This window comes from Triturus cristatus, chromosome 7, assembly GCF_964204655.1.
Source record: "Triturus cristatus chromosome 7, aTriCri1.1, whole genome shotgun sequence".
NCBI lineage: Eukaryota > Metazoa > Chordata > Amphibia > Caudata > Salamandridae > Triturus > Triturus cristatus.
Genome location: NC_140590.1, coordinates 1,150,444,267 through 1,150,471,617, shown reverse-complemented (window position 1 = coordinate 1,150,471,617; position 27,351 = coordinate 1,150,444,267). Strand labels below are relative to the sequence as shown.

Here is a 27,351-nt window from a genome sequence, read left to right as displayed (position 1 = left end):
GGACTTGTGACCAGGGAAGGCCCCTAAGGGCTGCAGCACTCATTGTGCCACCCTTAGGGGCCCTGTACCCTTACACACACACACTGCCTTTGCAGGCTGAGTGTCTGGGTGCAGGACAAAATGAAGAGTCAACATGGCACCCATCCCTGTGTGCCATGCCCAACACCCACACTGCCAAGGCATATGTCAGTCACCCCTCTGGCTGGGTGCCTTATGCCCATGGTGTGGGCACAGGAGCAGGAGCCCTGTGCCCCTACAGTACCCAGGTCCATTCCCGGGCACTGTAAGTGCAGTGCTGCCATTTAAGAGTACATGGTGCTGAGAGCTCGTCAAACACGAGCTGCACAGCACCATAATGGCAACACTAAAGACTGGGAAGTTTGGTATCAAACTTCTCAGCACATTAAACCCACACTGATGCCAGTGTGAGATTTAATGTACCAAGCACCCCAGAGGGCATCTTAGAGATGCCCCCTTACAACTAACCTACAATCCACGTCTGCTCTGAGGCTGCCCAGGCTGCCACACAGCAGACACGTTGCTGGACCCCTGGGTGGGAGAGCCCCTGCTCTCCCGGGCCTGCAACAATGCACATCCTGGGTGAGGTGAGAAATCTCCTCCCCCAGGATGAGCAAAGGGAAGCTTCAAAGGCATGCCGCCAGTTGGAGTTTCCCCAGGCCACTGCAACCCCCCACTCTGGCGGGAAGCTTGGCCGGAAACCCCATACAAGGACAGGGGATGTGCCAGCCTGCCCACCCCACCCCTCAGGTGGGGGAGGCGAGGTGAAGCACATCTCCGGGCTCTCGCCATCTTGAAGATGGGAGGCCCTACCCTATCAGGATTAGGCTACTGCCCCCCTCCCACAGGAGAGGGGCAGGATAGGGGGTGTACCCACCCCAGGACAAGGACCCATTGGTCTCTGACCTTCACCTACCTGTAACGCCCCTAAATCTAGTATTTAGGGGCACCCTGAACCTTCTTTCCCCAGATTCCAGATTCGAAAAACTACAAGAAGAGCAAGAAGAACAAAGACCTGCCCTGCAGCTGCTAAAAAGGGAAGAAGACACCAACAGCTTTGGCCCCAGCCCTACCGGCCTGTCGACTCCCGGACCTGCACCAGCGCGGCATCTCTCGTGGCCAGCAACCTCACCAAACCCCGGAGGACCTGGCTACCTTTTGGCTCTATGCCCCTGGGACTCCCATGAGTAGAGGCTCTACTCAGAAACCTATTTCTAACCCCTGGCAGCAGCCCGGAACCGCGAACCCAGCACACTCTGCACCAGCCAAGCCTGGCCAGTGCCGGAGTGGACAAAGACCCTGAGGACGACCCCACGGCGACTGTGACCCCGAGTCCGGCACCCAAGGACCCCCCTCGACATTCCGAAAGAAGCCTGCAGCCTCAGAACAGAGTGCCACCCCAACCGCGATCAACAAGAGGGTAAGATTTCCGACATCAAAAGGCACCCCTGCACCCGGCGCCCTGTGGCCCCCTGTGCCCAATCCCGGGGTACCCACCTAACCTACAACTATCCAACTTACCTCTCGAAGTGGTGGTGGCACCTGAAGCATCCTCGTCCCCGAGCTTGCAGCCTTTTTCCTAACCGGAACATTCCCATTGATTTCCATTGAGCGCCCGACGGCTCAAAAGCACCCTGCACCCAGCCGCCCGAGTGGCCCTGGCAGTGCAATCTCTACACTAGCCTACTTCCCCACTTGCCCTGAGTGAGTGACCAGGAGCCCAGCTCCCACAGCCGCGTGGCCTGCTAGTCAGCAGCCACCAAACCAGGCCCCCCTATTCCTCATAGGCTAACATTGGGCCTAACTCTCTCTGCACCCGGCCGTCCTGAAACCGCTGAGGGTGAACTGACTGTACCTACCTGACACTGGGAGACCCCGGAGTCTATGCCCAGAACTTCAACTCTGCCAGTCGAGAACTTACCCTTAAACCGCGAACTTCATTTTCCTCATAGGGTAACATTGGCTGGCTTTTTCTTGGAAATTCTTCTAAGTGTGAACTTTTCAAAACTCAAAATATTCACCAAAAATCAACCGAGTACCAAAAACGAATTTACTCACCTGCTCTTAGGTGAGCTCCCAGTGCTGGATCTTGGTGCCCAGCCCTGACTCTGAAAAGTACCCACAACTACACTTACCTTTAACTCCTTTTTCTTCCATAGGAAACCATTGACTGCTTTTCTGTGAAATTTCTTCTAAGTGTTGATTTCTGCAATCTTGAAATATTCTTTTAAAATCGTACCATTTCTGCAAACGTAATTACTTACCTGTTTCTGATAAAGACCCCAGTGCTGAGTCTAGGTACCCAGACCTGGATTACAAAAGTAACGATAAAGTACTCTACTTGCAACTTGAATTTCTTGCCATAGAGATCCATTGAATGTTTTCTTTGAAATATTTTCTAAGTGTCAACTTTTGAAATGGCTAAATATTATTTAAAAATCAGTACAGTAATGAAGTCGACTTTCACCACTTGATTCTGAATATTGTCCCAGGGCTGGATCTAGGAACCAGACCTGGAATTCCAAAAGTAATCTGAAAAGTAATTTATTACAAATAACCTGAATTTACCATTGAGCTCAATGCATTGTTATGTTTAGGAAATAGGATTGTTTATTGCAACCAACTGTGACTATTTACAAAAATCCATTGCTTATTGCAAAAGTATTTATATTCAACCTCTCATTCTGAGAAAGTATATTTTTATTCCCTTTGTGGTTCTAAAAATAAAACAAGCATATATTTTATATATATAAACCATTGGCCTAGAGTTCAGTTATTGAGTGTGTGAGACCATTTGCTGCCTGAGTGTGTACAACAAGTGCTTTACACTGTCCTCTGGTACTGCCTTACTGCTCGACCAAGCTACCACTTTAGAGAGTAAGGTCATACCTAACTTTAACCTCTATCAGCCCCTGGGGGACTGTGGACTCTGTACACCCTGTACCTATTAGGGAACAGTATATACAGAGCCACTTTCTCACAAATGTGCAATTTGATTTTATAGTTTTTGATTCAGGGGGAAATTCCCAAAGGATAATAATGGGTATCTAACACGAAAACGTCTAATGCTGCAATAAAGGCTCATAGCAATGCGGAACTGGAAGGTTGGTCTATCCCTGAACCGGTCTTTTCCCCAAATGTAAAAACCAGATATACATGGAAGAATGCTACGGATATTAAATGGAAGAACTAACGGGGATGTCCCACCGACTCCACCAGAAAAGGTGGTCACTGGCTCCTGCATTATTGATTACATCATAAACAGTCACGACCTATATCAGAAATACTGGTTCTTTAAAACAGATTGTGCTAGGTAGTGACCACGCTGTAGGAAAGTGCTCATTTTTGACATGGTCACCCCCACTTTATGCCCCGGTGCCAGAGCTCTTTCCCAAAATTGTGCCATTGTTCCCCCAATTGGCAAAACCTTTAACAACTTCAGTAAATCCCTAGTAAATGGTACCCTGGTACCTAGGGCCTGAGGTACTAAAGATGGTCCCTAAGGGCAGTAGCACGAATTGTGCCACCCTAAAGAAACCCTCATGAAGCACATGCAAGACTGCAGGCTATGTGTCTTGGTACAAAGGTGAAAATATGATATGTCACACATCCCTATGTAACAAATTTAAGAGTACGTGCACAACCTTTGTGTTAAATCTCACGTTGTGGTAAGTTGTCCTGTGCCTCTATAAGAGGCCACCACCCCAGTGCCCTGGGGACATAACCCACGACCGTGGGGGTGCAGTTAATTCGTTACACATCTCTATGTATCATTTCCCTAACATTCCTTGTAATATTTGTAAGTCCCCCCTACAGCAGGCCTGACAGCCCTAAGACAGGGAGCTGAATATTACATGTGAGGGGATACCAGTCAGTCCTATCACTGCCAGTACAAGTGACCAGGGCAGCCATTTTAAAACAAGTGCTGGACACCAGTGAAAACAAGTTCCCCAGCTTCATGATGGCCTCACTGAAATTAGGGATGTTTGGTACCAAACAGCTCGAATTAGTAAACCCACACGTATGCCAATATTGGATTTACCAATACATGCAACCAGAGGGCGCCTCAGAGGTGCCCCCTGAAACCTACCAGACTCTGGGGTGCTTGCAGACTGATTTCTGCCACCGAGACACGGTTCTGGCCTCCTAGGGTGACTGCCTTTACTCTCAGGAGACCCAGACCAAAGACCTGTCGGGAAGAATGTGTAACACCCCCTTCCACAGGACGACCTGCAGATTAGCCTCCTTTGGCCAGCAAACTTCAAAGAAGCTGTAGCCTTTGGAATGCAAATCTGGGTCCCCTAACAGGAGAAGACGCCACCCCCCTGTCCATAGCCCCAGCGCCACTCGGACAGGTGGGAAAGTTAGCTAGATAGATAGGCGTGTCACCCCCACGCTAGTATCACCCTTAAGGTGGGCTACTGTGAGGTTGATTCAATTTTTCAGAAGTAGCCTTCTTTGTGATGGCATACTTAGGAATTCTGGGACAGGTTAATGCTCACTTCCCACAGGAGCTGGTCATATGGGGGCATAAGTGACCCCAAGGGTCGGTAGCCCATTGGCTACTACCCTAGACGTGCGAGTTACTTACCTTTGGTAACGATGTATCTGGTAGAGACGATTCTAGCCACAGATTCCTTCACGTAGAATTATCCCCAGGCGTGAGACTGGATCCGGAAACTTTTTTGCCACAGCATCCCTGCTCGCCGGGGGCGAGGCGACATCACGCGGCTGCGCCCAGGCGTCGTCCACGTACGTGACGTCAGCGAGGTCACATAAGACCCGCCCCCGGCGCGCCTACGTCAGTTTTCTTCGGAGAACTTTTCCGCACTATAACGCGGAACAGATAAAAAAAACACTGGAAGCATGGGAACGGTATGCGAAGAGCATGAAAATTGTAAAGAAACGGTGACTAACAACACCACCAAAGTAGTGCCAAAACCGCAGAACCCAAGGGCAGGGAAAGAAACAAGCAGAAACCTGCGCAGTCACCCTGCCTGCACATAGACAGCCCCCCATTCCTGTGCCCCGGAGGCAAAGAACATGCGTAAACGCATGGCCCACGTAGTAAACCCCAACCCCCCCTCCCGAGCAAGGAATGGGACCAGTCCCAAGACAGACCGGGACTACAAACTTCCAAGCCACCCCAACCTAGAGGGCAACCACCCACAAGGGACAAGGGCAAGACCTGGCCAGATGACTCTTAAGCGGAGGATAGCAATGGAAGGAAGGGAGGGGAGAGAGGACAGGGATAGAAGCAATCGCCCCAAACCTGGAGTAGCCAGAGCAGCAGGGCACCGCAGCACCAGAACCCCATCCTCCAAAGAACCAAAAGAGTAATGAACCGCCCCCAGACAGAGTCACCCGTCAAGAACAAAGAAGGCACTCACAGGAGACACAGCCCCCCACCGGGAGGAGAGTACCGAAGACCAACCCAAGGATCCTCGCAGAATAGGGGAGGAAGGGCAGGACGTTATGGAATCTGCGGCTAGAATCGTCTCTAATAGAGATACATCGTTACCGAAGGCAAGTAACTCGTACATCTGATAGAGACTACTAGCCGCAGATTCCTCCACGTAGAATAGATACCCTAGCAATGCCCACGGGGAAGGAGGGTCTGCAAATCGACCCCACCAGCCAATGCATAACAGAGGGCCCCACAGGGGACCAGATCTGTGGACCAGGTAGAACCTCGCCCCTGCCAGGCCAAGGGAACCCCCACAGGCAGAACCCCACTGATCCCAAGGGGAGTTAGGAGGGAAGAAGAAGAGGCTCGTACACTCACAGCCAAGGGCAAGGACTGAGGCCGAAGCACCCCACTCTCCCCCACAAGGCAACATAGCTTCCGCCGAATGCCAAGACAGGAAAACGGAAGAAGAAGCAGCAGCCTAGAGGGCCAAGGAAACTAGGAAGAAGGCGAACCCACTCCAGATGGAGAGCAGCCTGCCAGCCAGAACAATGTCGGCACTCAAAGCCAGAAGCAAGAAGAACAGCTCGAGGCCCCAGGAAGGCAGAGTAGGCGATGCCTGGCATGGGAGAACACAGGAACATCCCAGACCTCAAAACAGGAGAAGGGAGAGGAGGAGAGGCCCAGGCCACCACTATAAGTGGCCGCGTACACGACCTCAGGAAGCAAAAGCAACCGACGTAAACACCATGGAGAACAGGTACCCGAAGTCGACCAGAACCCTCTAGCAGAGCGCAAGCCAGATGACAGCTACCACTACCCCACATAGGGCACGTGAAGTCCCAAGATATGGGAACCCTCTTTGGAAGAACTTCCGCAGCAGCGGTAGAAACAAAAGAACCACGGGGAAAAAAAAAACACCCCTGCAGCAGGCTTGACAGCAGCCCAAACAATGCAGAAGGCCCAAGCTCAGGGCCAAGTCTGCGCAACAACTCCTGCAGAACTCACAACAAAAGGGCCGCCCAGCAGCCAACAATGCCAAAGTCCCAAGGAAGGACGTAATTGGCCAGAAAAAACATACACACAACACAACAATAACAGTCGGCCTAAGAAGGCCCAGAAGCAACCCTAACTCAGAAGTCACTGAGGAGGGGACGGAGGAGGAGGAGGACAAGGCGGAGGAGGAGGACAAGGCGGAGCCCCGCCAAGAGCCTCTGGATGGCAGAGTCGGCCGGGGCATGGACCAACAGACTGCCATCAAATGGGAGATCAATGAGCCTCTCCCGTATATTTTCGGGGAAGACGCCGTCCCGAAGCCAAGCATGGCGACAGAGGAAGCCATGGCCCGGCCCAGCACCTCAGAGACATCCGGAGCGGAGAATAAACGCCGCAAGCTCCTGGCCATCCAAGGCATGATGCTGCAAATCCACCTGAACAGGCTCCTGGGACGCTGCAGACCTCAGAGACTCAGCCGAGTCCAACAAACAGGAGGAGGCCCGAGCCAGCACACACAAGGTGTTAAGGGCCCACAGGGCCGCGTTGATCAAGGCGAAAATGTTGCGTCCCCAAGTGTCCAGTCAGTGGGCCTCTCTGGATGGCGGAGCCAACAGGGGCGGCAGGGAGGGAAAAGCAGTCCACAAGAGGGAACTGGCGGCCGAGGGGTGAATGGACATGGACACGCACACCAGGTCACGCGGCGTCGGAAGGGTGTCGATGCAGAAGAAACGGAGGCACCGGGTCCCCGGAGGCAGGACGCATCCAAACCCCCGTCAAGGCAGAAAGGAGCGAACCTTCAAAAGGAAGCAAGTTTTCCCTCCCACTAGAGCCCTGGTAGAGGACCTCCAACAGATGGTCCGCCGGAAAGTGGGTCACCGGGTCACCCATGCGCAGGATGCCCACAGCCGTGGACACAGCGTGAGCGAAGGCCGCACCTGCATCCTTAGGGCCCCGCGGTGGAGAAAGCAGCTCCTCCGTGGGCGACGGCTGCAAACTAAGGCGGCCGTCCCAGAGGCCAAGCGGGGCAGGCAAGGGCCAGACCTGGAAGTCAGGAGGAGCCGAAGAATGAGGGACCTGCCGCTCCTCCGACGAACACCTCTGCTTCAGGAAGGGCGGGGAGCCGGCCTTCGACGCCAGTGAAAAGGGCACCACACGGCGACCAGTCTCCGGGGAGGACGGTACCAATATGCAGCCTGCCTCCGAAGAAGAAGCGTCCGAAAACGAATCTGCGGTATGACCCCTGCTCGGAGCCGTAGAGTCCGCTGCTTGAGGCGGGACACCTGCGCCATCAGGCGTCACCGGGCAAGAGACCTTCAAGTCACTCCGCACCGGAGACCGGAGTAGGGCTGGAGCCGCATCAGCCCTGGAGCAGCGCCAAACCCCCGCTGAGGAAACTACCTGCGTGGGGGAATGAGACGGGCCCAGGGTGGGGCCCAAAGCCCTCTGCTGGCCGCAGCCCAGAAGGAGGCGAAGGTCGCCTGGCAACCCCTGAGGCGGTGCTGGGGACAACAACCTCCGACTCGCCCCTCAACGACGCAGCCGCCTGTGAGGAGGTACGTGAGGGGCCGGGAGAAGGACGAGGGGTCCGCCCTCGACCCGGAGCGGGACGAGGGGAGTCCACCGACACCTGTGGCTCCGCACGGTCCAGCTGCTGCCTGCGCCGTCACATCGGCCTTGGACAGGACCACCCTGCCAAGGGAACGAGAGGGGCTCAGGGATGCGACCCGAGCCCTGGGGGCCTCCCGCGACACCACAGGGACCCCTGCAGGAGTTTGCGGCAGACAGACGCCGTGGCCTGAAGGAGGTGCCCCAGAGGAGCCACACCCCAACAGCACCACATCCTCCAAGCCTGGATCCGAACCAGTCTGTGCCGGTGCCGCGGAGTGCCCTGTGCAAGGCAAGGGATCCGCTGACGCCCCAGGAGGGGAAGGAGGAGACAACATGAGCGAGGCCTGCAAAGCCGCTGCATAAGTCTCCATCTGGACTCTCGACGCCCCAACACCGGGAAACGGTGGATAGGATGACATGCGGGCCGCATGACCCGCGGAGAGTCCACGCCCCCGGTAGGCAGCCCCCGGGGACGAACTGCAACACTTACCCACCAGGGAGCGACGCTCACGGGACATAGGAGAAAGGAGAGGACGACGACCACGGCCAGACCTGAAGCCATCCGCCGAAGCAGACCGAGGGGAGGACATCGACCTGGAGAGACGAGCTGAGAGAAGTTTCAAGCGGCGCTCCCGCCGCGACTTTGGCTTCAACTTTTGGCACGCCGCAGTCTGTGGCGCCGTGATACTCCCTCAAACACCACATACAAATGAGGTGAGGGTCCGTCGCCGACATAAGACGCCCACAAAACGTGCAAGTTTGAAAGCCCGAAGGCATTCGCACACTGTTCCACCAAGAAAAAAATGGAAGGGGGCCCCCAAACAGGCCCGTAGCAAAGAACGGATCCGCGTTGAATGCGGAAAAGGAAAAAACTGACGTAGGCGAGCCGGGGCGGGTCTTATGTGACCTCACGGACGACGTCAGGGCGGAGTTGCGTGATGTCGCCCTGCCCCCGGCACGCAGAGATGCTGTGGCAAAAGTTTACGGATCCAGTCCCAGGCCTGGGTATAATTCAACGTGAAGGAATCTGTGGCTAGTAGTCTCCATCAGATTCCCCTTACACCCCTAAATTCAGTATTTAGGGGATCTCCTGGCACCAGAGAAGCAGATCCTGACAACCTATGAATAAGGGAGGACAATAAAGAGCCGCGAAAGCAGAAGGCTGAAGAAATCAACTAACTTAGCCCCAGCCCTGCCAGCTGTTCCTCGTCCAAACTGCGCCAAAGACACCTCGACCTGCAGCTGTTGTGCCTCCAAAACCTGGAAGGACGGCCTGCCTCCAATAAAGACCAAGACTTCCAGAGAACAGTGGACTTGTTCTGAAAAAAACTCCAAAGGGGGAAGTCTCCGATGCCTCTGGAACTGCCAAAATCCGACACCCAAAGCCACCACTGCACCCATCGCCTTGGGCCTGAGTTGAAGTGGGCCACCAGTGTCATCAAGGTCCCCCAGCCCTCCATACCTCAATTCCATCTTGGCTTCACCCATCCTGGACTCCCCGCCATCGCCTGCAGCCTCTGCACGCAGGTCCCCTCTACCGCGACTGCTCCGGTAAGGAAAAACCCAACATTGAAGGACTCCTCTGCACCCATCACCCCTGGGCCTAGGAGAAGAGGACCCATGGGCATCGCAAGGCCTGAGCCCACTTGCTGGCTTCCTAGCTAGAACCTTCAGCCTCTTTTTACTGTGTCCAATCTCCATTGAAACGCATTGTGTTCCCAAAGCGGATTTGCACCCTGCCGCCCTCATGCCACTGATGGTGTACTGTTGGTGCTGCCTCGGACCTTGACCACCGCTCCACTAAACTGCTGAAAATAGTCTTTGTAAGTCTATGTACTGAACCTATTTGCAGAACTTGTTCTTCCTTCCACAGGATAACATTGCAGAACTCAGAAATTGCAGTGTATCCACTTTTTAAAGTGAAAAGAATTTAGTTTTAAAAACTTACTTACCTGAACGATTTTCTTCTGATGCCTAAACATATAGAAGGATACTTGCTATCTTTATAAATTGGTTTGATCTCCCGACGTGTGTTATTTATTGATCGGTGTATTTTTAAATGCCTCACACTACTCTGTGTTAAGCCTAAGGCTGCTCAACCACACCATCCCCTAATAGAGCACTTTGGGATTGCATAAGAAGTCCCGGTCCGCTAGTAAGGGAACCCCTTGACTCTTTAAAAAGTATATCAGATTATTGATTTATCACAAAAAGAGCCAGCTTCCAACACATACTATATTACATTCTGCACTCTAATTACAAGTATAACTAACGTCATCTTGGGAGTTAAAAGAAGAAAATGGAGATGCTCTTGTATGTAACGTTGAACTTTTTGGAACCAATACCATATCCAAGTTAAACACAGAAGTCATGTTACCTTGCTTTCACCATCTACTTGAAGAAAGTACCCTATTTCGTCCAAGTTGCCTATTGGGGACTTCGTTGCACTCTGTCTTTATACGGCTATGCAAAAGAACTTATTCCTAATTCTTGGTCAGGAAGCATAGTAGTACCTCTGCATAAAAAAGGTACCTGCCTAACTTAGTATAATTGCCTTCAAATTGCACTACTAAACGCAACAGGGACGATCTTTGTATCATGTGTCTTGGACCATCTTAAGGACTGGGCATACATGCAGGGCGAGATACCATTAATTCAAGCAGGTTTTAGACCCAGGCAGTCCATGACTGATAATACTGCTATTGTGCAAACGATTATTGATAAGTACGTGGTGGCTAAATCAAGTTGTATACTGCGTTTGTTTTTCTACAGCTTTTGATCGGGTTGATAGACCTACCCTTTGGAAGAAACTAGCTCGTCTGGGGATTCCTAGTGACTTAGTAAGACTTGGTGTTGCACTTCATACACCTACTTGGTGCAGTGTCCTAATGGGGGGAGAGAAGGGATTGGCTGCAAAATGTTCAACTCAAAATGGCCTACAGCAGGGATGTATTTTAGCTTGTATTTTCCTTATTCCCAATGTATCTCCCTGCCTGTTTTAATACCATCAATTTTCCACCTAAATTGGACTTTAAAATATACATGTTTTAATGTAGGCAGAAGATGTATTAAATTTTGATCTTACTCCAAGCGGTTACAGCACAATTTGGATGTGCTCTCTAAATATGCAGAGGCAACTTTTTAAAAATATACATCACTAAAACCAAGGTAGTACCTTTCAGAGGGAAGAGACGGTACTGTCCTTTTGACTGGAAGCTGGGTGGTAGGTCCGTGGAGGCGGCCACAACATTTACTTAGGAAGGGTATTTTCCCAAACCTTAGAAAGCACCATGCACTTTACTCATTTAGGGGGCAAGACAACTGCGCACCTAGGACCTTAAAAAAGATATAGTTCCTCAAGTAAGAGGCATTTCAAATTACTTTTAGGTATCGATCAGGTAAAGATGCCTCCTATTCTTTCTTACACACTTGAATACATCCCAATAAGTAGGTGGTACGTTTTTAATTTATTCGAAGGGAGGCTCCTTCAAATGTTAGTATCCCTGAGCCAAGCAATGCCAGTATAGGCATTACTATTAGAGTTTTCCCTTCTTAACACCAATTCCAGATCCCTGGCTAAAGCGATTAGATGGACACCTAACCTTCTCCATGCATCTGAAGGCACTTGAGAGCCCTTTTTGTAGATCGAAACCTTTAAAGGATGAAATAGGTTTACACACTTAACATTAACCTGGAGATTGCACTAGTGAACTCTGAATGTTCTTTCGCCCATCTACAATTGTGGACTCCAGCACAATTAACATTGTTCTTGAAAAATGCGAGGGCCAGATTAAGCTATTCACTGGACATCCCCCATTGTTCCCAGTTGGAAATGTACAAATCCTATTCTAATAGCCTCTCTTTTACGATGAACCTTGGATACGTGAAGGTTACATTGGACCATAGTACTAGGAGTTTTATATTCATGCAACAACTCTGTATTCTACCACTAAATTTTACAAAGCACTGGTCAGACAAGAGATAACTTGGGTATATGTGATCTATGTAAAGACATTAAGCATGAAATAGTTTGTTTGTCCCTATAAGTCAATGTTCGAAGCACAGAAGCGGTTTTTAAAACCTCCGTTTTAAATACAGTGCGTTGAAAACTAATTATCTGATTGCCCTGGCAAAATCACCTCCAAATTAATTTGTGCTGCAATTTATAAAAATATATTCAATCATTTTTATCAATGTATTCGAAGCATATTTATATGGAGATTGTTTTAGGTTTTAAAATCTTTTAGGACTGTATATATTGAGATCTAAATCAATGAAATCAAACTTGAATTGGTATGGCTTGGCCTGTCAGTGTATAGTATGGTACTGCCTCACTGTATGGTATGGTCGGTCATTCAATGGTATGCAACAACTGCATTCTGTGGCTACAGTGTTAGCGTGCAGAAGAGAGCAGAGAAAAACACGCAGTCACAAACTGATTTAACAAAAAGGTAAAACTCTATGTTGAAAAAGAAAGGAAATACTTTTAAACATTAAATGAATCCGTAGCTAAGAGTTATCATAGGGGATATAAAAGCAACGCTGTTGTAAACATTGCATATGGAAAATGAATAAAGTGTGTTTAAACATTAAGTCCATTGCTGCAGTATCGTCCTGGAGATTTTATACATTAAATAAGTCTGTGACATTCACTGTCGGCTCACTCGTCACTATGGTGTTATGTCTACTTGCCCTTTCAATGCGGTCGATTCCGCTGTTTTGGTGATGTCGATGTTTCATACAATTGTACAATCTCAGGTAATACTGTCTCTATGGCAAATACACTATTGTTTTTTCCAGATTCGCAACTGTATCATTTTGAAAAATCAATAAAGAAATTATTTTTTAAAAAATACGTCTGTGACTAATTTCAAAGTGCCTCAATGAGCCCAAGCAGCGGAAGAACACTAAAAGACATCGAGCAGTGCATGGTGCCTGCTTCATCGAAAAGGCAAACACACACAGACAACATGAAAAAGGCACGTGCTGACCAAAGAGAAGCAAGGAAATGAGAGACGATAAAACAAACCAATGGCAAGTAATGGGCAGACTTTAAGCCCCTTTAAAGATCTTGTAATCAACAGTGCATGTGGTCGAAGAGAGACCTAAAAAGGAGCCCAGGAACCTTGTGCAAATCCAACAACTTTATAACCGACATAAGATACATAAATGGGACAGGTGAAGATTGGAAAGTCTAGAGATTCCTCTATTATGGACATGGTGTTAGGTTCCAGGAAACGAAGATGCTTGTTGTATTTTGTTTGCATTAGCAAGAAGGCGTTATTTCTGCTTGATTATGGGGATGGAGTTGCTCCTACTGGCTAGTTGAGGTTCTGGTATGGGCAGAGAAGACAAGGTCAAATGACTAGTGTGCTTCTGCACCAACATCTATTTTTCATACAATAAGCACCTGGCTAATTCAGGTTATGGTGTTAGTGGGATATAAAGAGGTCAAACAGGCAGGAATAACTATACTAAGTATGCTCTCAGTCGAAGCGACCTTTAGGGGGGGGGGGGATTCACAAATTAGCTTGGAGTACAATCATGAGAAATGACTGCGCAGACTACCCACCCACCAAGTAGGTAACCCCCACTAACACTTTATATACAACTATATACATTTGGAGGGAGCCAAATGAAATATACAACAACCTTATATCATTCATAATACTCAATCTAATTATACTATTGTTCACATCTCAACTTTTCCCCCCCAGTTATTCAGATAGTCATAATAAAAACACAATATATACAAAATATTACAAAAAAATACCCCTAACCAATTACCTTTTTCATATACATTCAATTTATAGTGGGGTATGAGATTCTACTTCAAACTGGTATACAAATTACCAGTATAGAAGTTACATGCAAATATTTCCTGGTCTTTTCACCTAGTCATTACATTATCCAACAAGCTGTCAACATCTAAAACTGGGTAACGCCCCATTAACAACCACCACACAAAAAAAGCACTTTACTAACTAGACAAATAGCAAAGCACCAAGTACACCCAGCCATCAAGTGCAATGGGAAACCCGCAGCAGGCATTGGACCAACTGTCTCCAGGCTGGCTTCGTTCTCTCTTCATGGAGGACAAGCACAATGAAACACACAAATATTGAAGGGCAAGATGCCTCAATGTGTCTGAAATAGAGATTTGGAAGGAGGAAGTGAGATACCTTGAATAGTGTACGTTTTGCCCGAATTTGTGACACCATAGGTGTATACAAGCCAGTTCTGTCCATTCAGTGTCTCCTTAACCACCTGCTTCATCGTCCCCTCAAAAAATTGTTTCTGATCCACGTCCGGTCCAAAGATCTGTTGGCAGAAAGGGACAAAAGCAATTACATCACAAAGTAGAGAAGCAAACGGAACCACATTTCCAACGCATGCACACTATAATAATCTTGAAGGATGAAGAGGGGGAAAAACATAAAAAATAAGCCATGTGGCTTTAGGGAAGATCACCAACAGCTTGGTTAGTGCTCCTGGATCAACACGCAACATTTAACACCTTCCACAATTGACGTTTCTATATACCCTCACTACTTGGCCAAGCCAGGATCGAGGTTCCATCATCATCTCATTCTGTTCCAGACCTCCATGGAATACGATCATTGTTCCTCATGGGTTCCCTCAAGATCTTCTTGTGGGCTGTTCAATGTTTACATAGAAAAGCTGCAGACAACTACTGCTTAGTTGCTGTACCAGTAGACTCCTGATAAACGTTCTGCTCATTTCATCCACCAGAACCCCTATTCTGTTTGAAGGCTAGGGGCTTGCCATCTTAAGTCACAACTTCATCCTTAACCATCCAAACCTGAAAACCTTCCTTTTAGCATCACATAGTTCCCCCATCAATGCTTCCTCCTACTGCTACTTCAAAGACTGCTAATACGGATTTCTATGCACATTATCTATTGTTGCCTAATTGAATAAAGCATTGCGAGTTGCTAAAGAAACGCGACGGCAGACATAATTCTTGGGTTTCCTTGTAGATTGCGCCCAATAACAGAAGCACCATGTTCCTGCAAAAAAAGCCCAGTTCAGCAATCAGGAGGAAACACTATGTTGTAACACCCAACACCACCCTAAAACATATCGGACGTACACAGGGTAGATAAAATAGCTCACTCTTATATCACAGGAGAGCACGCTTTCGAATGATTGACTATTCTCCACCAACTGTGTAAGTATAAAACCCCGCTGTGGGATTCAGACTACTTAGGCAACCTGCGGACAATAGAGGGCGCCAGGATGTGATTATCTGATCAGAACCGCAGGAAGAGTATGAATTAACAGGAAGTCAGCTCCTGCTAGAGCAGAGGCTGAGAGACACCCTGGGGTTATGTGGTGCCCTTCGATCAGTGGTGGCAGAAGAATCCCCATTGAGGTACAGGGTTTTGGGTGCCGCTTTGATGAGCCATGCAATATCCCACAATTTCTCCATTTATTCTGCCACCTCATGCCTTTTTTCTTTTCACCAGAAAGTGCTCTCAGCGCATTGTGTTGGGTAATGGTGGCCACTACAAGCATGTTTCTGTGACAGCCAGCCTTATTCATGAAGCAGCATAGCATGGTAGGAGTGAAGTTCTCTGGCACAATAATGAGCTGTTATTTTTTATTTGATTCAGAAATACTGAGGATCGACCAATTAACGGTCCACATATTTCTAAAATGTTACCACTTTAACCTCTTCTTTTTTTTTACTTCTCGAAAACTACTCTGGTTTACAACCAAACATCAGAAAATGCATTAAAAGATCTCTACAGGGCTGCCTGTGTTTCTACTACACAAGTGTCCCGAATGTTTCAGGAGCATAGGTAGAGTTGTCCACTTTGCCACGATAGCCGTGCTTCTGGCGGTATGATTATTTATTCTTTCGAGCAGATACTGGTTAGCCTTCATATTGCAGCTGTAGACACCAATTCATCTGGAAATTTCTTGCTTGGACCATGCTGTTCAATTAAGAACAATAGGCAACAAACAGAAGAATGAAACTCAATGCGTTAAGACTCCTCGGGTATAAGAGCACCGACATCAGTGGGAGATTTGAAGAAATTTGAGCAATTTTGGTGGGCCATCAATTATCCTGATGATTACTGCCTCATAAGGCTATGGTCTCCACACAAATGTTAAAAATGGTGCAGGGATCATTCATTTGGGATCACGATATGATTGGAATAAAATAGAGAGCAACTGCCATAAAGAAAACTTTTAAGCCTCCCCGTCTACAATGGTACAAGCAGTCAGCGGCGAAATTGGGCTAACTTCTTGGAACAGTTATTGTGAGAAGTTGGCCTGATGTATGATGTCACTAGTTATAGTGTACACCTTATATCAGTCCAAATACCCTTATGGTGATTGGTTGTAAAGTCAACCTTATAGACCAGCTATCCTAGTGGTAGCATGGACAAGAGCAGTCTTAGGCTAAACTCTGAATGGCATGTGAAGCCAGCTGTGATACCATATATAATCCCTTGAATACCAAATGAAAGGACACCACAACAGATATATATATAAAATAAAGTGTATTTATTCTAAGCAAACCCTCAGCACTCTTTATGAGTTTAGAGGTAAGTACAACACAGTCTTATTAATGCATACAGTAAGTCACACAGGTAAGTAATACAGTTAGGCCCTAGGGGCCACGCAAACCATATACTAAATAAGTGGTATAAGAACCACTGTCACGGAAATAGAATAGGCCTAGGCCTAGGGAATCGCTGGGGCTACACTACACTAGCGTTAGTTAGGAAGTGGGAGGCCCACGGGATTCGTGTGCAGAGTGGAAACACTCACGCGTAATGCGTAAAAGTCAATAGCAATGTTACAGTTTAGAAATAGATAGATTTAGGACACTTCCGGAGTAGCTAGGAAGTTGAGACTTGAAAACTAGACACTAGGATAGTCACTATCCTGATGAGCACCGGAGTACCCAAGTTACCTAGCCCACAGGCTGCGGGTGCATAGGGGTGAAGATACGTCGTTTTCGTCGTCGACTCCTATGGATGCCTGAAGAAAGATGCTGACAGGCAGTCAGTGAAGAGTGTCCGGTGGATCCCAAGGCTGGGATCAAGAAGAGAAGAAACCTGCAAGCAGAGGGGACAGAGTCAAGGTCACTAGCCAGTGACCACGTGGAACCAGGAAGGAACCAGGCGATGTCGTGAAGAGTTGCAGGTGAAGGTGAAGGTGAAGGTGAAGCTTGTCGCTGCAGCCAGGAGGACCAGGAGGCGTCGAGGACGACCAGGACCAGGAGGCGAGCTGTCCCACGAAGGCTCTTGCTGTCGGCGGCGTCGAAGTTGGACTAGGACTCACCAAGCCTTGGCAAGCGGAACCCACGAAGAACAAGGGACTTGCTTCTGGTGCAGACCAGGAAGGTCTGGGGTGCTTCTTCTTTGCAGAGAAGCGGGAGCCAGTCTGGAGGAGCCAAACCAGCGCAGAAGATTTCAGGGAGCGTCGTCACAGAGGCCACTAGCCAGCGGGCAAGCAACCGGACAGACGCGGCAAGCAGGAAAATGCTGAAGGGCCCCACGCAGGACTCGTGGAGTGTGGGGGGCTGGTCTTCGGTGCAGATGGTGCTTGGGGTTGGGGCTTCTCAATCCCCGGTGCACAACTTCGAGGGTACCTCAGAAGCTGCGCTGTAAGTTACTAGCCACTTTTCCCAGGTAGCCGGTCCCACGTCGCTCGTCGCCTCCACGGATCTCAGCTCTGCTGCAGATGTGGATGAGGGTCGGAGAAGTCTGGAAATCAAGGCTCTGGTCGGGCTCTGCAGTCGGTTCCTCGTCGAACGTTTCACAAAGCAAAGGGTAGTCACTTGATGGTGCCTGTTTGCACAGGGTAGCCACTCCTTGGCTACAAGGGAGATTCTTCAGTCTTCTTCTTTCGTCGAATGTCGAAGGTCCAGAGTTTCTGTTCAGTTTTGCAGGTTCAGGATAATCTAAAGTCTTGAGGCCCAACTCCCACTCTTATACTAATCTGGGGGGCTGGGATACCTGCTAGGTCACGCCTTATGGGTGGGACCTGGGAGGGGGTGGTTACACCCACTTCCCTTTGTCCAGTTTCGCGCCAGAGCTGGGGCTGGAGTGCCCCAGCGCCGGTTTGAACTGGACTATGCAAGGAACACCTTGTGTGCCCCAGGCATGTCTCATTCCTTTCAGCCCACCCTGCCCCAATACACTAAAGGCTGTCTGGGGAGGTGCTAGCACCTCCCCAAGCAGGAAACCTATTGTCCAGGCCTCCCTGGCTGGGATCACTCCCAGCAGCAGGAGGTCAGACTTGTGTCTGTGGCAGCAGCATCCATTTTGTGATGCTGAGGCTTTGGTTAGAGATAAACAGCAAAGTATGATTTTAACATGTCTCTCCCTCTAGAAGGGGGGAATAATATCCTCATCACCAGAAATGGTATGGGGGTATTATTCCAAAGTGTTAGACACCTTACACGACATGTTTTGATACAGCCCAACCATAGTTACCATAACCGTTTAAGATTATAAGGCACTTTAAGAGTATATGGTAGGCTATATCATAGAACAGCTATAAGGACATGGTTCCGAAAGCTGCAGACAGGCTCAGCTCATGCTAGAGCACCATCTCACATGTTACCAAGCACTCTGCCTCCAGGATTGTTAAGGCCTGCCATAGGAGTGACTGATAGGTACACATGTGTCTATATATAAGGTAGGTATAGGAATACTACACCTAAGCAAGGGGTGATTACACGACCTTGCCCCAGCTGAGTGATCAGCCAGTTGTGTCTGATTGGAAGGCCAGACCAGGGGTGGCATAATACATGCTGCAGCCCCTGGGAGGCCTAGGGTACACCTATGCCCTGGGTACCTAGGGTACACTGTACAGGGTCCAATAAGGTGATCCTTACCAATTGGTTATGTACCTAGGGTACATGGAGTCCATTTTACAGAGAGAGCAGACAGCCTGAGACCCTGAATGGCAGGATCTCAGGCCAACTAAGTCGAAAAACCAGCTAGACACTAGGCAAAAAGTTGGGGGTAACCATAGTCAGATATCCACCTTCCTACAGTTATCAGCAAATTTAACTTAGCGCTTATGGTGTAGAATCCAAATGTGTTTGAAAAGAAAAGTATCAAAGCCATGCATGAAGGAAATCTGCCAGAGTTAGCTGTGTTTGGCAAGACACACAAGAGGCCGTCTTAATGATCATGCCCTCTCGCTTAATTATTGTTATTTTTTTTTTTTTTTAAAGCTAATGCCCTTATTAATTACACACAAAAAAAGGAGTTAAAGGAAAAGTGTGCTACAGAATCTAGGGCAAGTGATTGGAGTTACCTAGATCCAAAGAGTTTCACCCAGTGGCTAATAAACTCTTGGCAGGACTGTACAACCTTCTATCGTCTTTCAGGGAGGTCGAATTCAGTAAGGCGGAAAGAGTTCCTGAAATTTCAGTTAGGGTTAAAACCCGGGATTTGCATTCCTAGTAGATCGGAAGTGTCAGATGGCTAAAGAAAATAATCGTGGCTGTGGACTAAATTTGAAGGCCTCTAGTGTGCACATTTAATGGGATGCTTATATTTTATGCGAATTAGGCACAAGGTCATAAGGCCGGTTTTAATAAAGTATGGGGTAAAATCGAGATCAGAAGTAATAAGATTTTAATATAGTGCTCGATTAAGATATGGGGAGCCTGGCAGATATACAGAGGCCTATAAAGAGAATAGGTTAGGCTTAGACATGGAATGTGTTGCTATTGTAAAGATAAATGTGTCATTGATGGTGAAACACGGAATACTGCAATGAGATGTAACTATCTCCTGATTGTTTTCATTGCTGAGTTGATGTTAAGAATTAAAAAAAATATTTACAATAGTATGCAATTTTTAATGTATCCTGAGCATCAAATCGATTTTTTGTTGTTTTAGCCAGTTCAAAAAGTATGGGTTGAAAACTTGATTTTGAGAAATTGAACTTTTAACCAGCAGTTTTAATTGGATTCCAATGCAGTCAAATTACTTAGGGCAAGGTCACAGACCTATATACTATGCAAGGGAGATTACCACCCGAAAAGACGCAGCTGCTCACAAATGAGATGCCAATACTACAAAGAGGTTGAACCAAAACATTTTATATCAAGTGATAAATTCACCTGGGTGTACGCTTCATAATGCTCAAACAATTGAAAATGAAAGTTAACTTCAAGATAAAAACACAGGCTGAAGGCAATTCACAGAAAAAGCACTGCATGATTGAGAAGTGGCAGCATGGAAAAGAAGAGGAAAATTATAACCAACAACTGAGGAAAAACAAGGACACACCAAAACCATACCTGTGAAAATGTAAAGCGTTGCATTCCTTGTCCAACACCTCGCTCACTGTTCTTCATGGTGAAAGAATCTTTAGGAGCTCGTAGCAACAGAGACTCCGAGTCCTCAATATTCACACAGCCCTGAAAGGACAAAAAAAAAAAAAAGTTTCATAACCTACATGGGAAGAACCTTTTGAGTAGGAGGGAAGGGGATGCCAACTCACTCATCCCAACTATACAATTTTTGAAAAAGCACAAAAACTGAAATGTGCCCAAGTGCCTTAAACTTATAACAGTTCCTGACCTGCAGCATGTTTTGCTCTCACATGGCCTCTCAACTCAAGAAAACGAACGAGGATTGAACTCGCTCATAAAAAAGGAACATAGGCAGCAATGACATTCTATAGTGGCAGCTGATTTGAAGCGGGCCTCAGCAGCGTTCCGTCAAGTCAATGAATCTGTACAGCCACCTTCCCTGATCCTACAAATGCGTTATAAATAGGTTATCCATAAAGCAAGTCCGTCATCATGGATTCCCGTGCATCCCAGTTGTAAGATTGAAATAACACGTAATGAATGCAGTTCTAACTTATTCTAGAGCCATGTGATCTCAGGTGCAAGGCACAGAGTACCAAGTGCATGTGATAAAAAGGTATTTTTGATTAAAGTGGACTTCAGTTTTCAGATGGCAACATATGTGTGGGGGGGGGGGATAATCATGACGTCCTCATGTGGGTACCATAGTTCACTATTCCATATGGTGCGAGCTTCACCTCACCAATAAGGCTGAAACTCACCTGGGACTGCTTGCACTGACATTCAAATACAACTTGGCCTGGCAGTTTGTTCCAGACTGTCCATTTTCAAGCGGTACAAAAACGGCTTAGTGTATGGTTTATCCCTCTATCATGGCACAGTTTACCAAAATAAGAAAATGGAATGTGCCTAGACGAATTAACAGTGGTTAAAAGACTGACGCATTCCATCCATCTCATACTCATCTTCAGGGCTGTGCATTCTCCATCTCAGCATGAAGGTATCCCTATACCGATGTACTTTGTCCATGTCACATTCTCCCATACCCCACTGTTTGTTGCTCCAGTGTGCATGTTTCCTAATTCCGAGTTATCATGTTGGGTTGTTCCAGATTATTTCAACTGCTCCATCCCAGTCTACATGTCCTGATGCATTGGTCCCCCCCATCCTAGCATACATTCACCCTGGATCCAAAACATAATCAGGTATCCCCACTCCCGCCCCCAAGCCAAATGCCCTAATTAGAAGTAAACAGAGAAATTTCAGGAGCCTCACACAACTCAGACTGAAAGGGCAACCCACTGTGGTGTAGCAAAATGAAAGGATGCAACTCAGAAGGTCATTAACAGTGTGCACTTTGTGCCATCCAAACAAGTGCCAATATTAAATGGAATTCCCCCTCCCAAATCCCGCTAAAAAAAGACATAACTCACCATCCATCGACCAACACCCCTTGTTTTACCCCCAATAGTCCCAGCCTCTCAGAGAAGACCGTGATTCAGCAAAGAAAATGGAAATTCTCTCCCACTCGTCACTCAAATTTTTCATGGGTGGACATGGTGTCCTCTGCTGCCCAGCCACGCACCTGATTCTCACGCTTTTCCAGCTCGACCTCCTTGAATGGTCGTATCCGGAGGAAAACCTTGACTTTCCTGTTGCCGTCCTCCGGTAAAACCTGTGAAGTTTCTGCTCCCTGGAATAGAGAGCATGTGTCCAGATAAATCGAAATAACTCCCCTCCCCTATAAGATACTTCTAACAAACTACAACCGCACACATTATAGACCAAGATTAAAGTGGCAAATCAATTAGGAATGTTTGAAATAAATCTATGCCCCATTACAATACCATTTTCTAGTTTGCAGTTATGCAATTATTACATTTCCAAGCTAAGCCTTTTTAAAAATGTACAGTTCTTGTTAAAACAAGCAACTATACCTTCCAAGCTATATTTTTGTGTTTTAAAGCAATCCCATTTTGTCCAGGCTTGCTTGTAGGTGAGAGCCCCCTAAATAATAAACAAATAGATCATGTCGTACTAGTCTAGGCCTGCATGTTGTCAGTTGTTAATTAAGGCTATAAGAAAGAGCATCTAAGATGGAGGACACCTTATCTGTCAAAGATAAAGAGTTAAACAAGACACCACTTAAATTAGTGACACTGCACTGCTGAAGCAAAGACAGAGAACCCCCTTCCAATTATTTACAAATCTATGACACCTTACCCACAGTGCAGAACTCTTAAAATGTAAACAGTCATCCCACCTAAAATCCAAAGATGGAATGCAACAATACACCTTGTGAAGAGGTATGGGAGAAGGAGGGGGAAAGAAAAAGAAAAAAAAAAAAAGGAGTACTCTTTGACCCCCTCAAAATGCAAAAACACACTGGGACGCCGCACACCATCTACAAGAAACAAGATCTGCCCTTTGCCTACTTACCTGTGCAGGGGCCGCCATACCAGGAGAAATAACTGAGAAGTCCGATAGCAGGTCCTTCCTTAGTCCTGCTCCAAATCCAGCACTGGTGGATTCAAATATGGCTGCCTCCTCTTCATCAGAGAACAAGCCATTGTTTGGAGAGAGGATATCATGGGCCATCTTGAAAACTAAACTCGCCCAAGAGAAGTGAAATAATACAAAGTTAACACTTCCAACCTCACAGATAATACAAACATCTTGCTACTATGGCATGCTGAAGCTTTAAATGACACTTGGTTTAACAAAGTATTCATAAGTCAATGTTTATCTTTTCACCTAGGGAGAATTTATGATTGGTTTGTGAGATTATGGGGGTGGAATCCCAGGCACTAACTTGTGTGTATTGCCACAAAACCTGACTGCTATTGAGAAAGGCATGCAAATAAACTAACCTGTCTAACCATGGAATCAGCCTTAATCACATTTTCATGTTGTCCTTGGTCATTCATAAAACTGTTTTAATAGACAATCACATCACATACAAATGATGGGTGAACATGTATGCATGTATATTTTTTGTAATGTTCCGGGTTGTTTTTATTTCAGTGCATAAACTTTTTGCCTCAATGTTAAATCATGCTCTGTTCACAAGATGTTTTATAAACATTTTTATTGGTTTATTGAATAATGTTTACTCAACATAATAAATAAGTGATTGGATCAGCGTACAATTATGTAAGGAGCAGATACATAATGGCTTCCCGCAGGACTGCAATAAGATGATTTACAATAATCTTTATTGTTTGATTATTTAAAAATCATTACAATATGACAAAAAAACATTGATGAAACACTTGGCGCTGCATTGGTCGCAATCAAGGAGAATTTGACAATTCAATGTTAACATTTACAATTAGATACAAATTTTCTTCTAGACAAGAGAAAACTGCCATTGTGTAAAAACAGGTGTAACGTAACTCTAAAGTGCTTTAGTGTTTGCAGTCTTGTGAGAAATCAAGAAGCGGACACGTTGCAATAGTTGCTGCAGTATTATCATAAAGATCATCAGCGAGTACAGTTAATGGTAAGATAATAAGCTGTGGGTCCAGTTTGCTTGTTCCATGCTGTGCTATCACGGTTTAGTGTGGATTTCAGGGTTACAGAGATCTATAGCGGTCAGTTGACGTTACTTATTTTCACTCGATCCCGCAACTTAATGTTTCAATGCTGCGAAAAGAATTCCAGAGTTCTTAACATCTAACCAGTCTTTCTAAATGAAACTAGTACACTTCATTACATATAAAATAGCACTTGAATGAGGTAAAATCTATCCTGAGGTAAGCTGTAAGGCTTAGGGAATGATTTTGTTTTGAAACTAAAGTGAAACTTGATAAATCACTCGGTTAAGAAAATAGTTATGACAAAGGCTACTGGAATTGTTAGCCGTTGTTGGGTCCACGTATAGCTGCTTAGTCATGTTGACACTACGGGCACTGTGTTTTCTGGTTGGACGATAGGCGGCCTGAACTTGCAGTATGCAAGGTGGATGCCGTTCGCCAAACTGATGTTTAGGGCAGTGTTCTCTGGGTTCAGTGCTGCTATGATGTCCTGCCTGCAGGACCGGACTCCCAGTTTGTTCCACTCAGGCTTTAGTTTTAATCTGCACAAGTCCATTAATTCTAGGCAGATGCATACGATATGCTCCAGGGATTTGTCTGGTGCCCCGCTACCCCTGCATACAATCTCGTCTGATGGGCACCGCCAGGGAGCTAAATGTTTCAAGAAGCACCGCTCACCCAGCCGTAGCACCAAAAATTTCAGTTTTAAGTGTAGGGAGTAGCTGCAAGCAAGGAATGGCGATGGAAGACCAAGTGATGGGAGTTAATTACTGCCCATGCATGCTTGCGTTTGGCTAGAATTGCCCTATCTGACGAGTAGGATTATAGTTGGATTTGCTTTTTAATACTTAATTTAAACGCTTTTTTGCTTGGGTTAAGGTTCCAAAATTTGTTAGCTGACAATTGCAACATGCAATCATTAAGGAACAGACGATGTTACCCACCTGGATTACTGGAGCTGATGTCTGTCCATTGTGAGAAAGTGGCTCTGTATATACTGTTCCTTAATAGGTACAGGGTGTACAGAGTCCACAGACCCCAAGGGTTTAACAGAGGTTAAAGTTAGATATAACCTTACTCTCCAAAGTGGTAGCCTGGTCGAGCAGTAAGGCAGTATCCGAGGACAGTGTAAAGCATTTGTTGTACACACTCAGTCAGCAAATAGTTCCACACACTCAATAACTGAACTCTAGGCCAATGGTTTGTATATAAAAAAATATATGCTTGTTTTATTTTAGAACCAACACTTGGAATTAAAATATACTTTCGACAGGAGATGTTTCATAAAAATACTTTTGTATATGCAATAGACTTTTTAGTAAACAGTTACAAGTAGTTGCAGTAAGCCACTCTATTTCTAAACACAATACATCGAGCTCAATGATAAATTCACATTATATGCAACAGATTACTTTTTAGATTACTTTTGTAATTCCAGGCCTGGATCCTAGATCCAGTACTGGGTAAGTTCTCAGAATCAGCTGTTGAAAGTCGACTTTGGTACTGTGATGATTTTTAACTAATATTTAGCTATTTTAAAAGTTAGCACTTAGAAAATATTTCAGAGCAAAACAATCAATGATTCCCTATGGAAGAAAATGTAGGTTACAGGTACAGTAGGTTATCGTTACTTTTGTAATCCAGTACTGGGGGCCTAGACTCAGGACTGGGACCTTTATCCAAAATAGGTAAGTAATTACGTTTTCAGATGTTATACGATTTTTGAGGAATATTTAGAAATTGCAGAAATCAACACTTAGAAGAAATTTCACAGAAAAACTGTCAATGGTTTCCTATGGAAGAAAAATGAGTTCAAGGTAAGTATAGTTGTGGGTACTTTTCAGAGTCAGTGCTGGGCACCAAGATCCAGCACTGGGAGCTCACCTAAGAGCAGGTGAGTAAATTCGTTTTTGTCACTCGGCTGATTTTTGGTGATTATTTTGAGTTTTGAAAAGTCCACACTTAGAAGAATTTTCAAGAAAAAGCCAGTCAATGTTACCTGTGAGAAGTTGGCCTGGTATATGATGCTCACTAGTTAAAGTGATCACCTTGTACCATGCCAAGCAACCCTTATGGTGTGGTTGTAAGTCAACCTTTTCGGACTAGCTGCCTTAGTGGTAGCGTAGGCTAAGCAGTCTTTGAGGCTAAACTCGTGAAGCGTGTTAAGCCAGCTGTTTTACCAAATGCAACCCCCTTTTATACCAATGAAAGGACACCACACAGATATATATTCAAAATATATATGTATTTATTTCTCAAAGTAACCCCTAGTCTCTTTATGAGCACAGGAGCACAAATCGTCAAACAAGATTATCACAGAATACACAGAAGTTGCACTTTATATGGATAGGCCCTGGTGGCCACTCGAACCATATACTAAAATAGTGGTATAAGTACCACGAACAGAAAAGGGAAAAGGCCTAAGGCCTCTAGAATCGCTGGGCCTACAAGGAGCTAACGTCAGTTAGTGACCAGGAGGTCCACGGGTGGCGTGTGCAGAGCAAATAGTCACACGCGTGCTCCCATAGGTTTCAATGGGTGCGTAAAAAGTACAAAGTTACTGCAAAGGAGATCTTCCGGGTTAACTAGGAACTTAAGATTTGGAACACAGGCACTAGAGATGTATTACTACACTTGGGCACCGGAGTACCAGCTTTACCTCACCCACAGGAAGCGGGTGCATAGGCCTCAAAGTGCGTCGGGTTTCTTCTATCTGTTCCGTTGAGCCTGGGACAAAGATGCTGCAGGCGGTCGGTCCGGGAGAGATGCGGTGGATCCAAGGGTGGATCGGAGTTGCAGAAGACCTGAAAGCAGAGGGGACAGTGTTCACAGTCACTAGCCAGTGACCGGCGTGGCACCAGGTAGGTACCAGGCGATGTCGGGTGCAAACAGGTGATGAGGGGTAGCTTGTCTCCGCAGCCACGTGGTCCCTGAAGGTCGACGACGTCCAGGAGTCGGCTCACGAGCTGTCCCACGCAGGCTCTCGCTGTCGGCGGTGTCGGCAACTTGGTCGAAGCAAACAAGCCTTGGCAAAAGCAATTGTAGGAGGATTCGGAAATCAGCTGTTGGTTCTGACCAGCAAGGTCAGAGGGATTGCTCCTTTGGAGAGGAGCAAGGGCCAGTCTGGAGCAACCAGACCAGCGGTGTTTTTCGTAGAGTTCGTCGCCAAGATGGCCACTAGCCAGCGGGCCAGCAACCGGTTAGGCGCGTCGAGTGGCAAAATGCAGAAGGGCCCCACGCAGATCGTGGAGATGCTGGAGGGCTCACCTTTGGTGCAAATGCTGCTCGAGAGTTGGGCTTCTCAGATCCCAAAGCACAACTTGGAGGGAGCCTCGGTTGTTGCACTTGTCAGCTTGTCGTAGTCGATCCAAGATGGCTGGCTCCACGTGTCTCGGTGCCTCCACGGGTCTCCTCTTTTCAGGGACTGTGGATCGGGCGGTGAGAGGTCTGGAGGTCCAGGTCTTGTC

At 46.8% G+C, this 27,351-nt stretch overlaps 1 protein-coding gene across 5 annotated transcripts in view; it reads right to left on the bottom strand.

Annotated features, from left to right (window-relative positions):
- Positions 1-27,351, bottom strand: part of KIF20A (kinesin family member 20A) — a 220,051-nt gene that overhangs the window by 111,315 nt on the left and 81,385 nt on the right. For all 5 annotated transcript variants that reach the window (XM_085618375.1, XM_085618378.1, XM_085618374.1 and 2 more), the window contains exons 2-5: positions 22,788-22,954; positions 21,934-22,041; positions 20,334-20,453; positions 14,212-14,350 (exon numbers count right to left, since the gene is read on the bottom strand). In XM_085618375.1, the coding sequence (XP_085474501.1) occupies positions 14,212-14,350; positions 20,334-20,453; positions 21,934-22,041; positions 22,788-22,946 (526 nt within the window). In that variant the 5' untranslated portion in view covers positions 22,947-22,954. The remainder of the gene's footprint in view (positions 1-14,211; positions 14,351-20,333; positions 20,454-21,933; positions 22,042-22,787; positions 22,955-27,351) is intronic.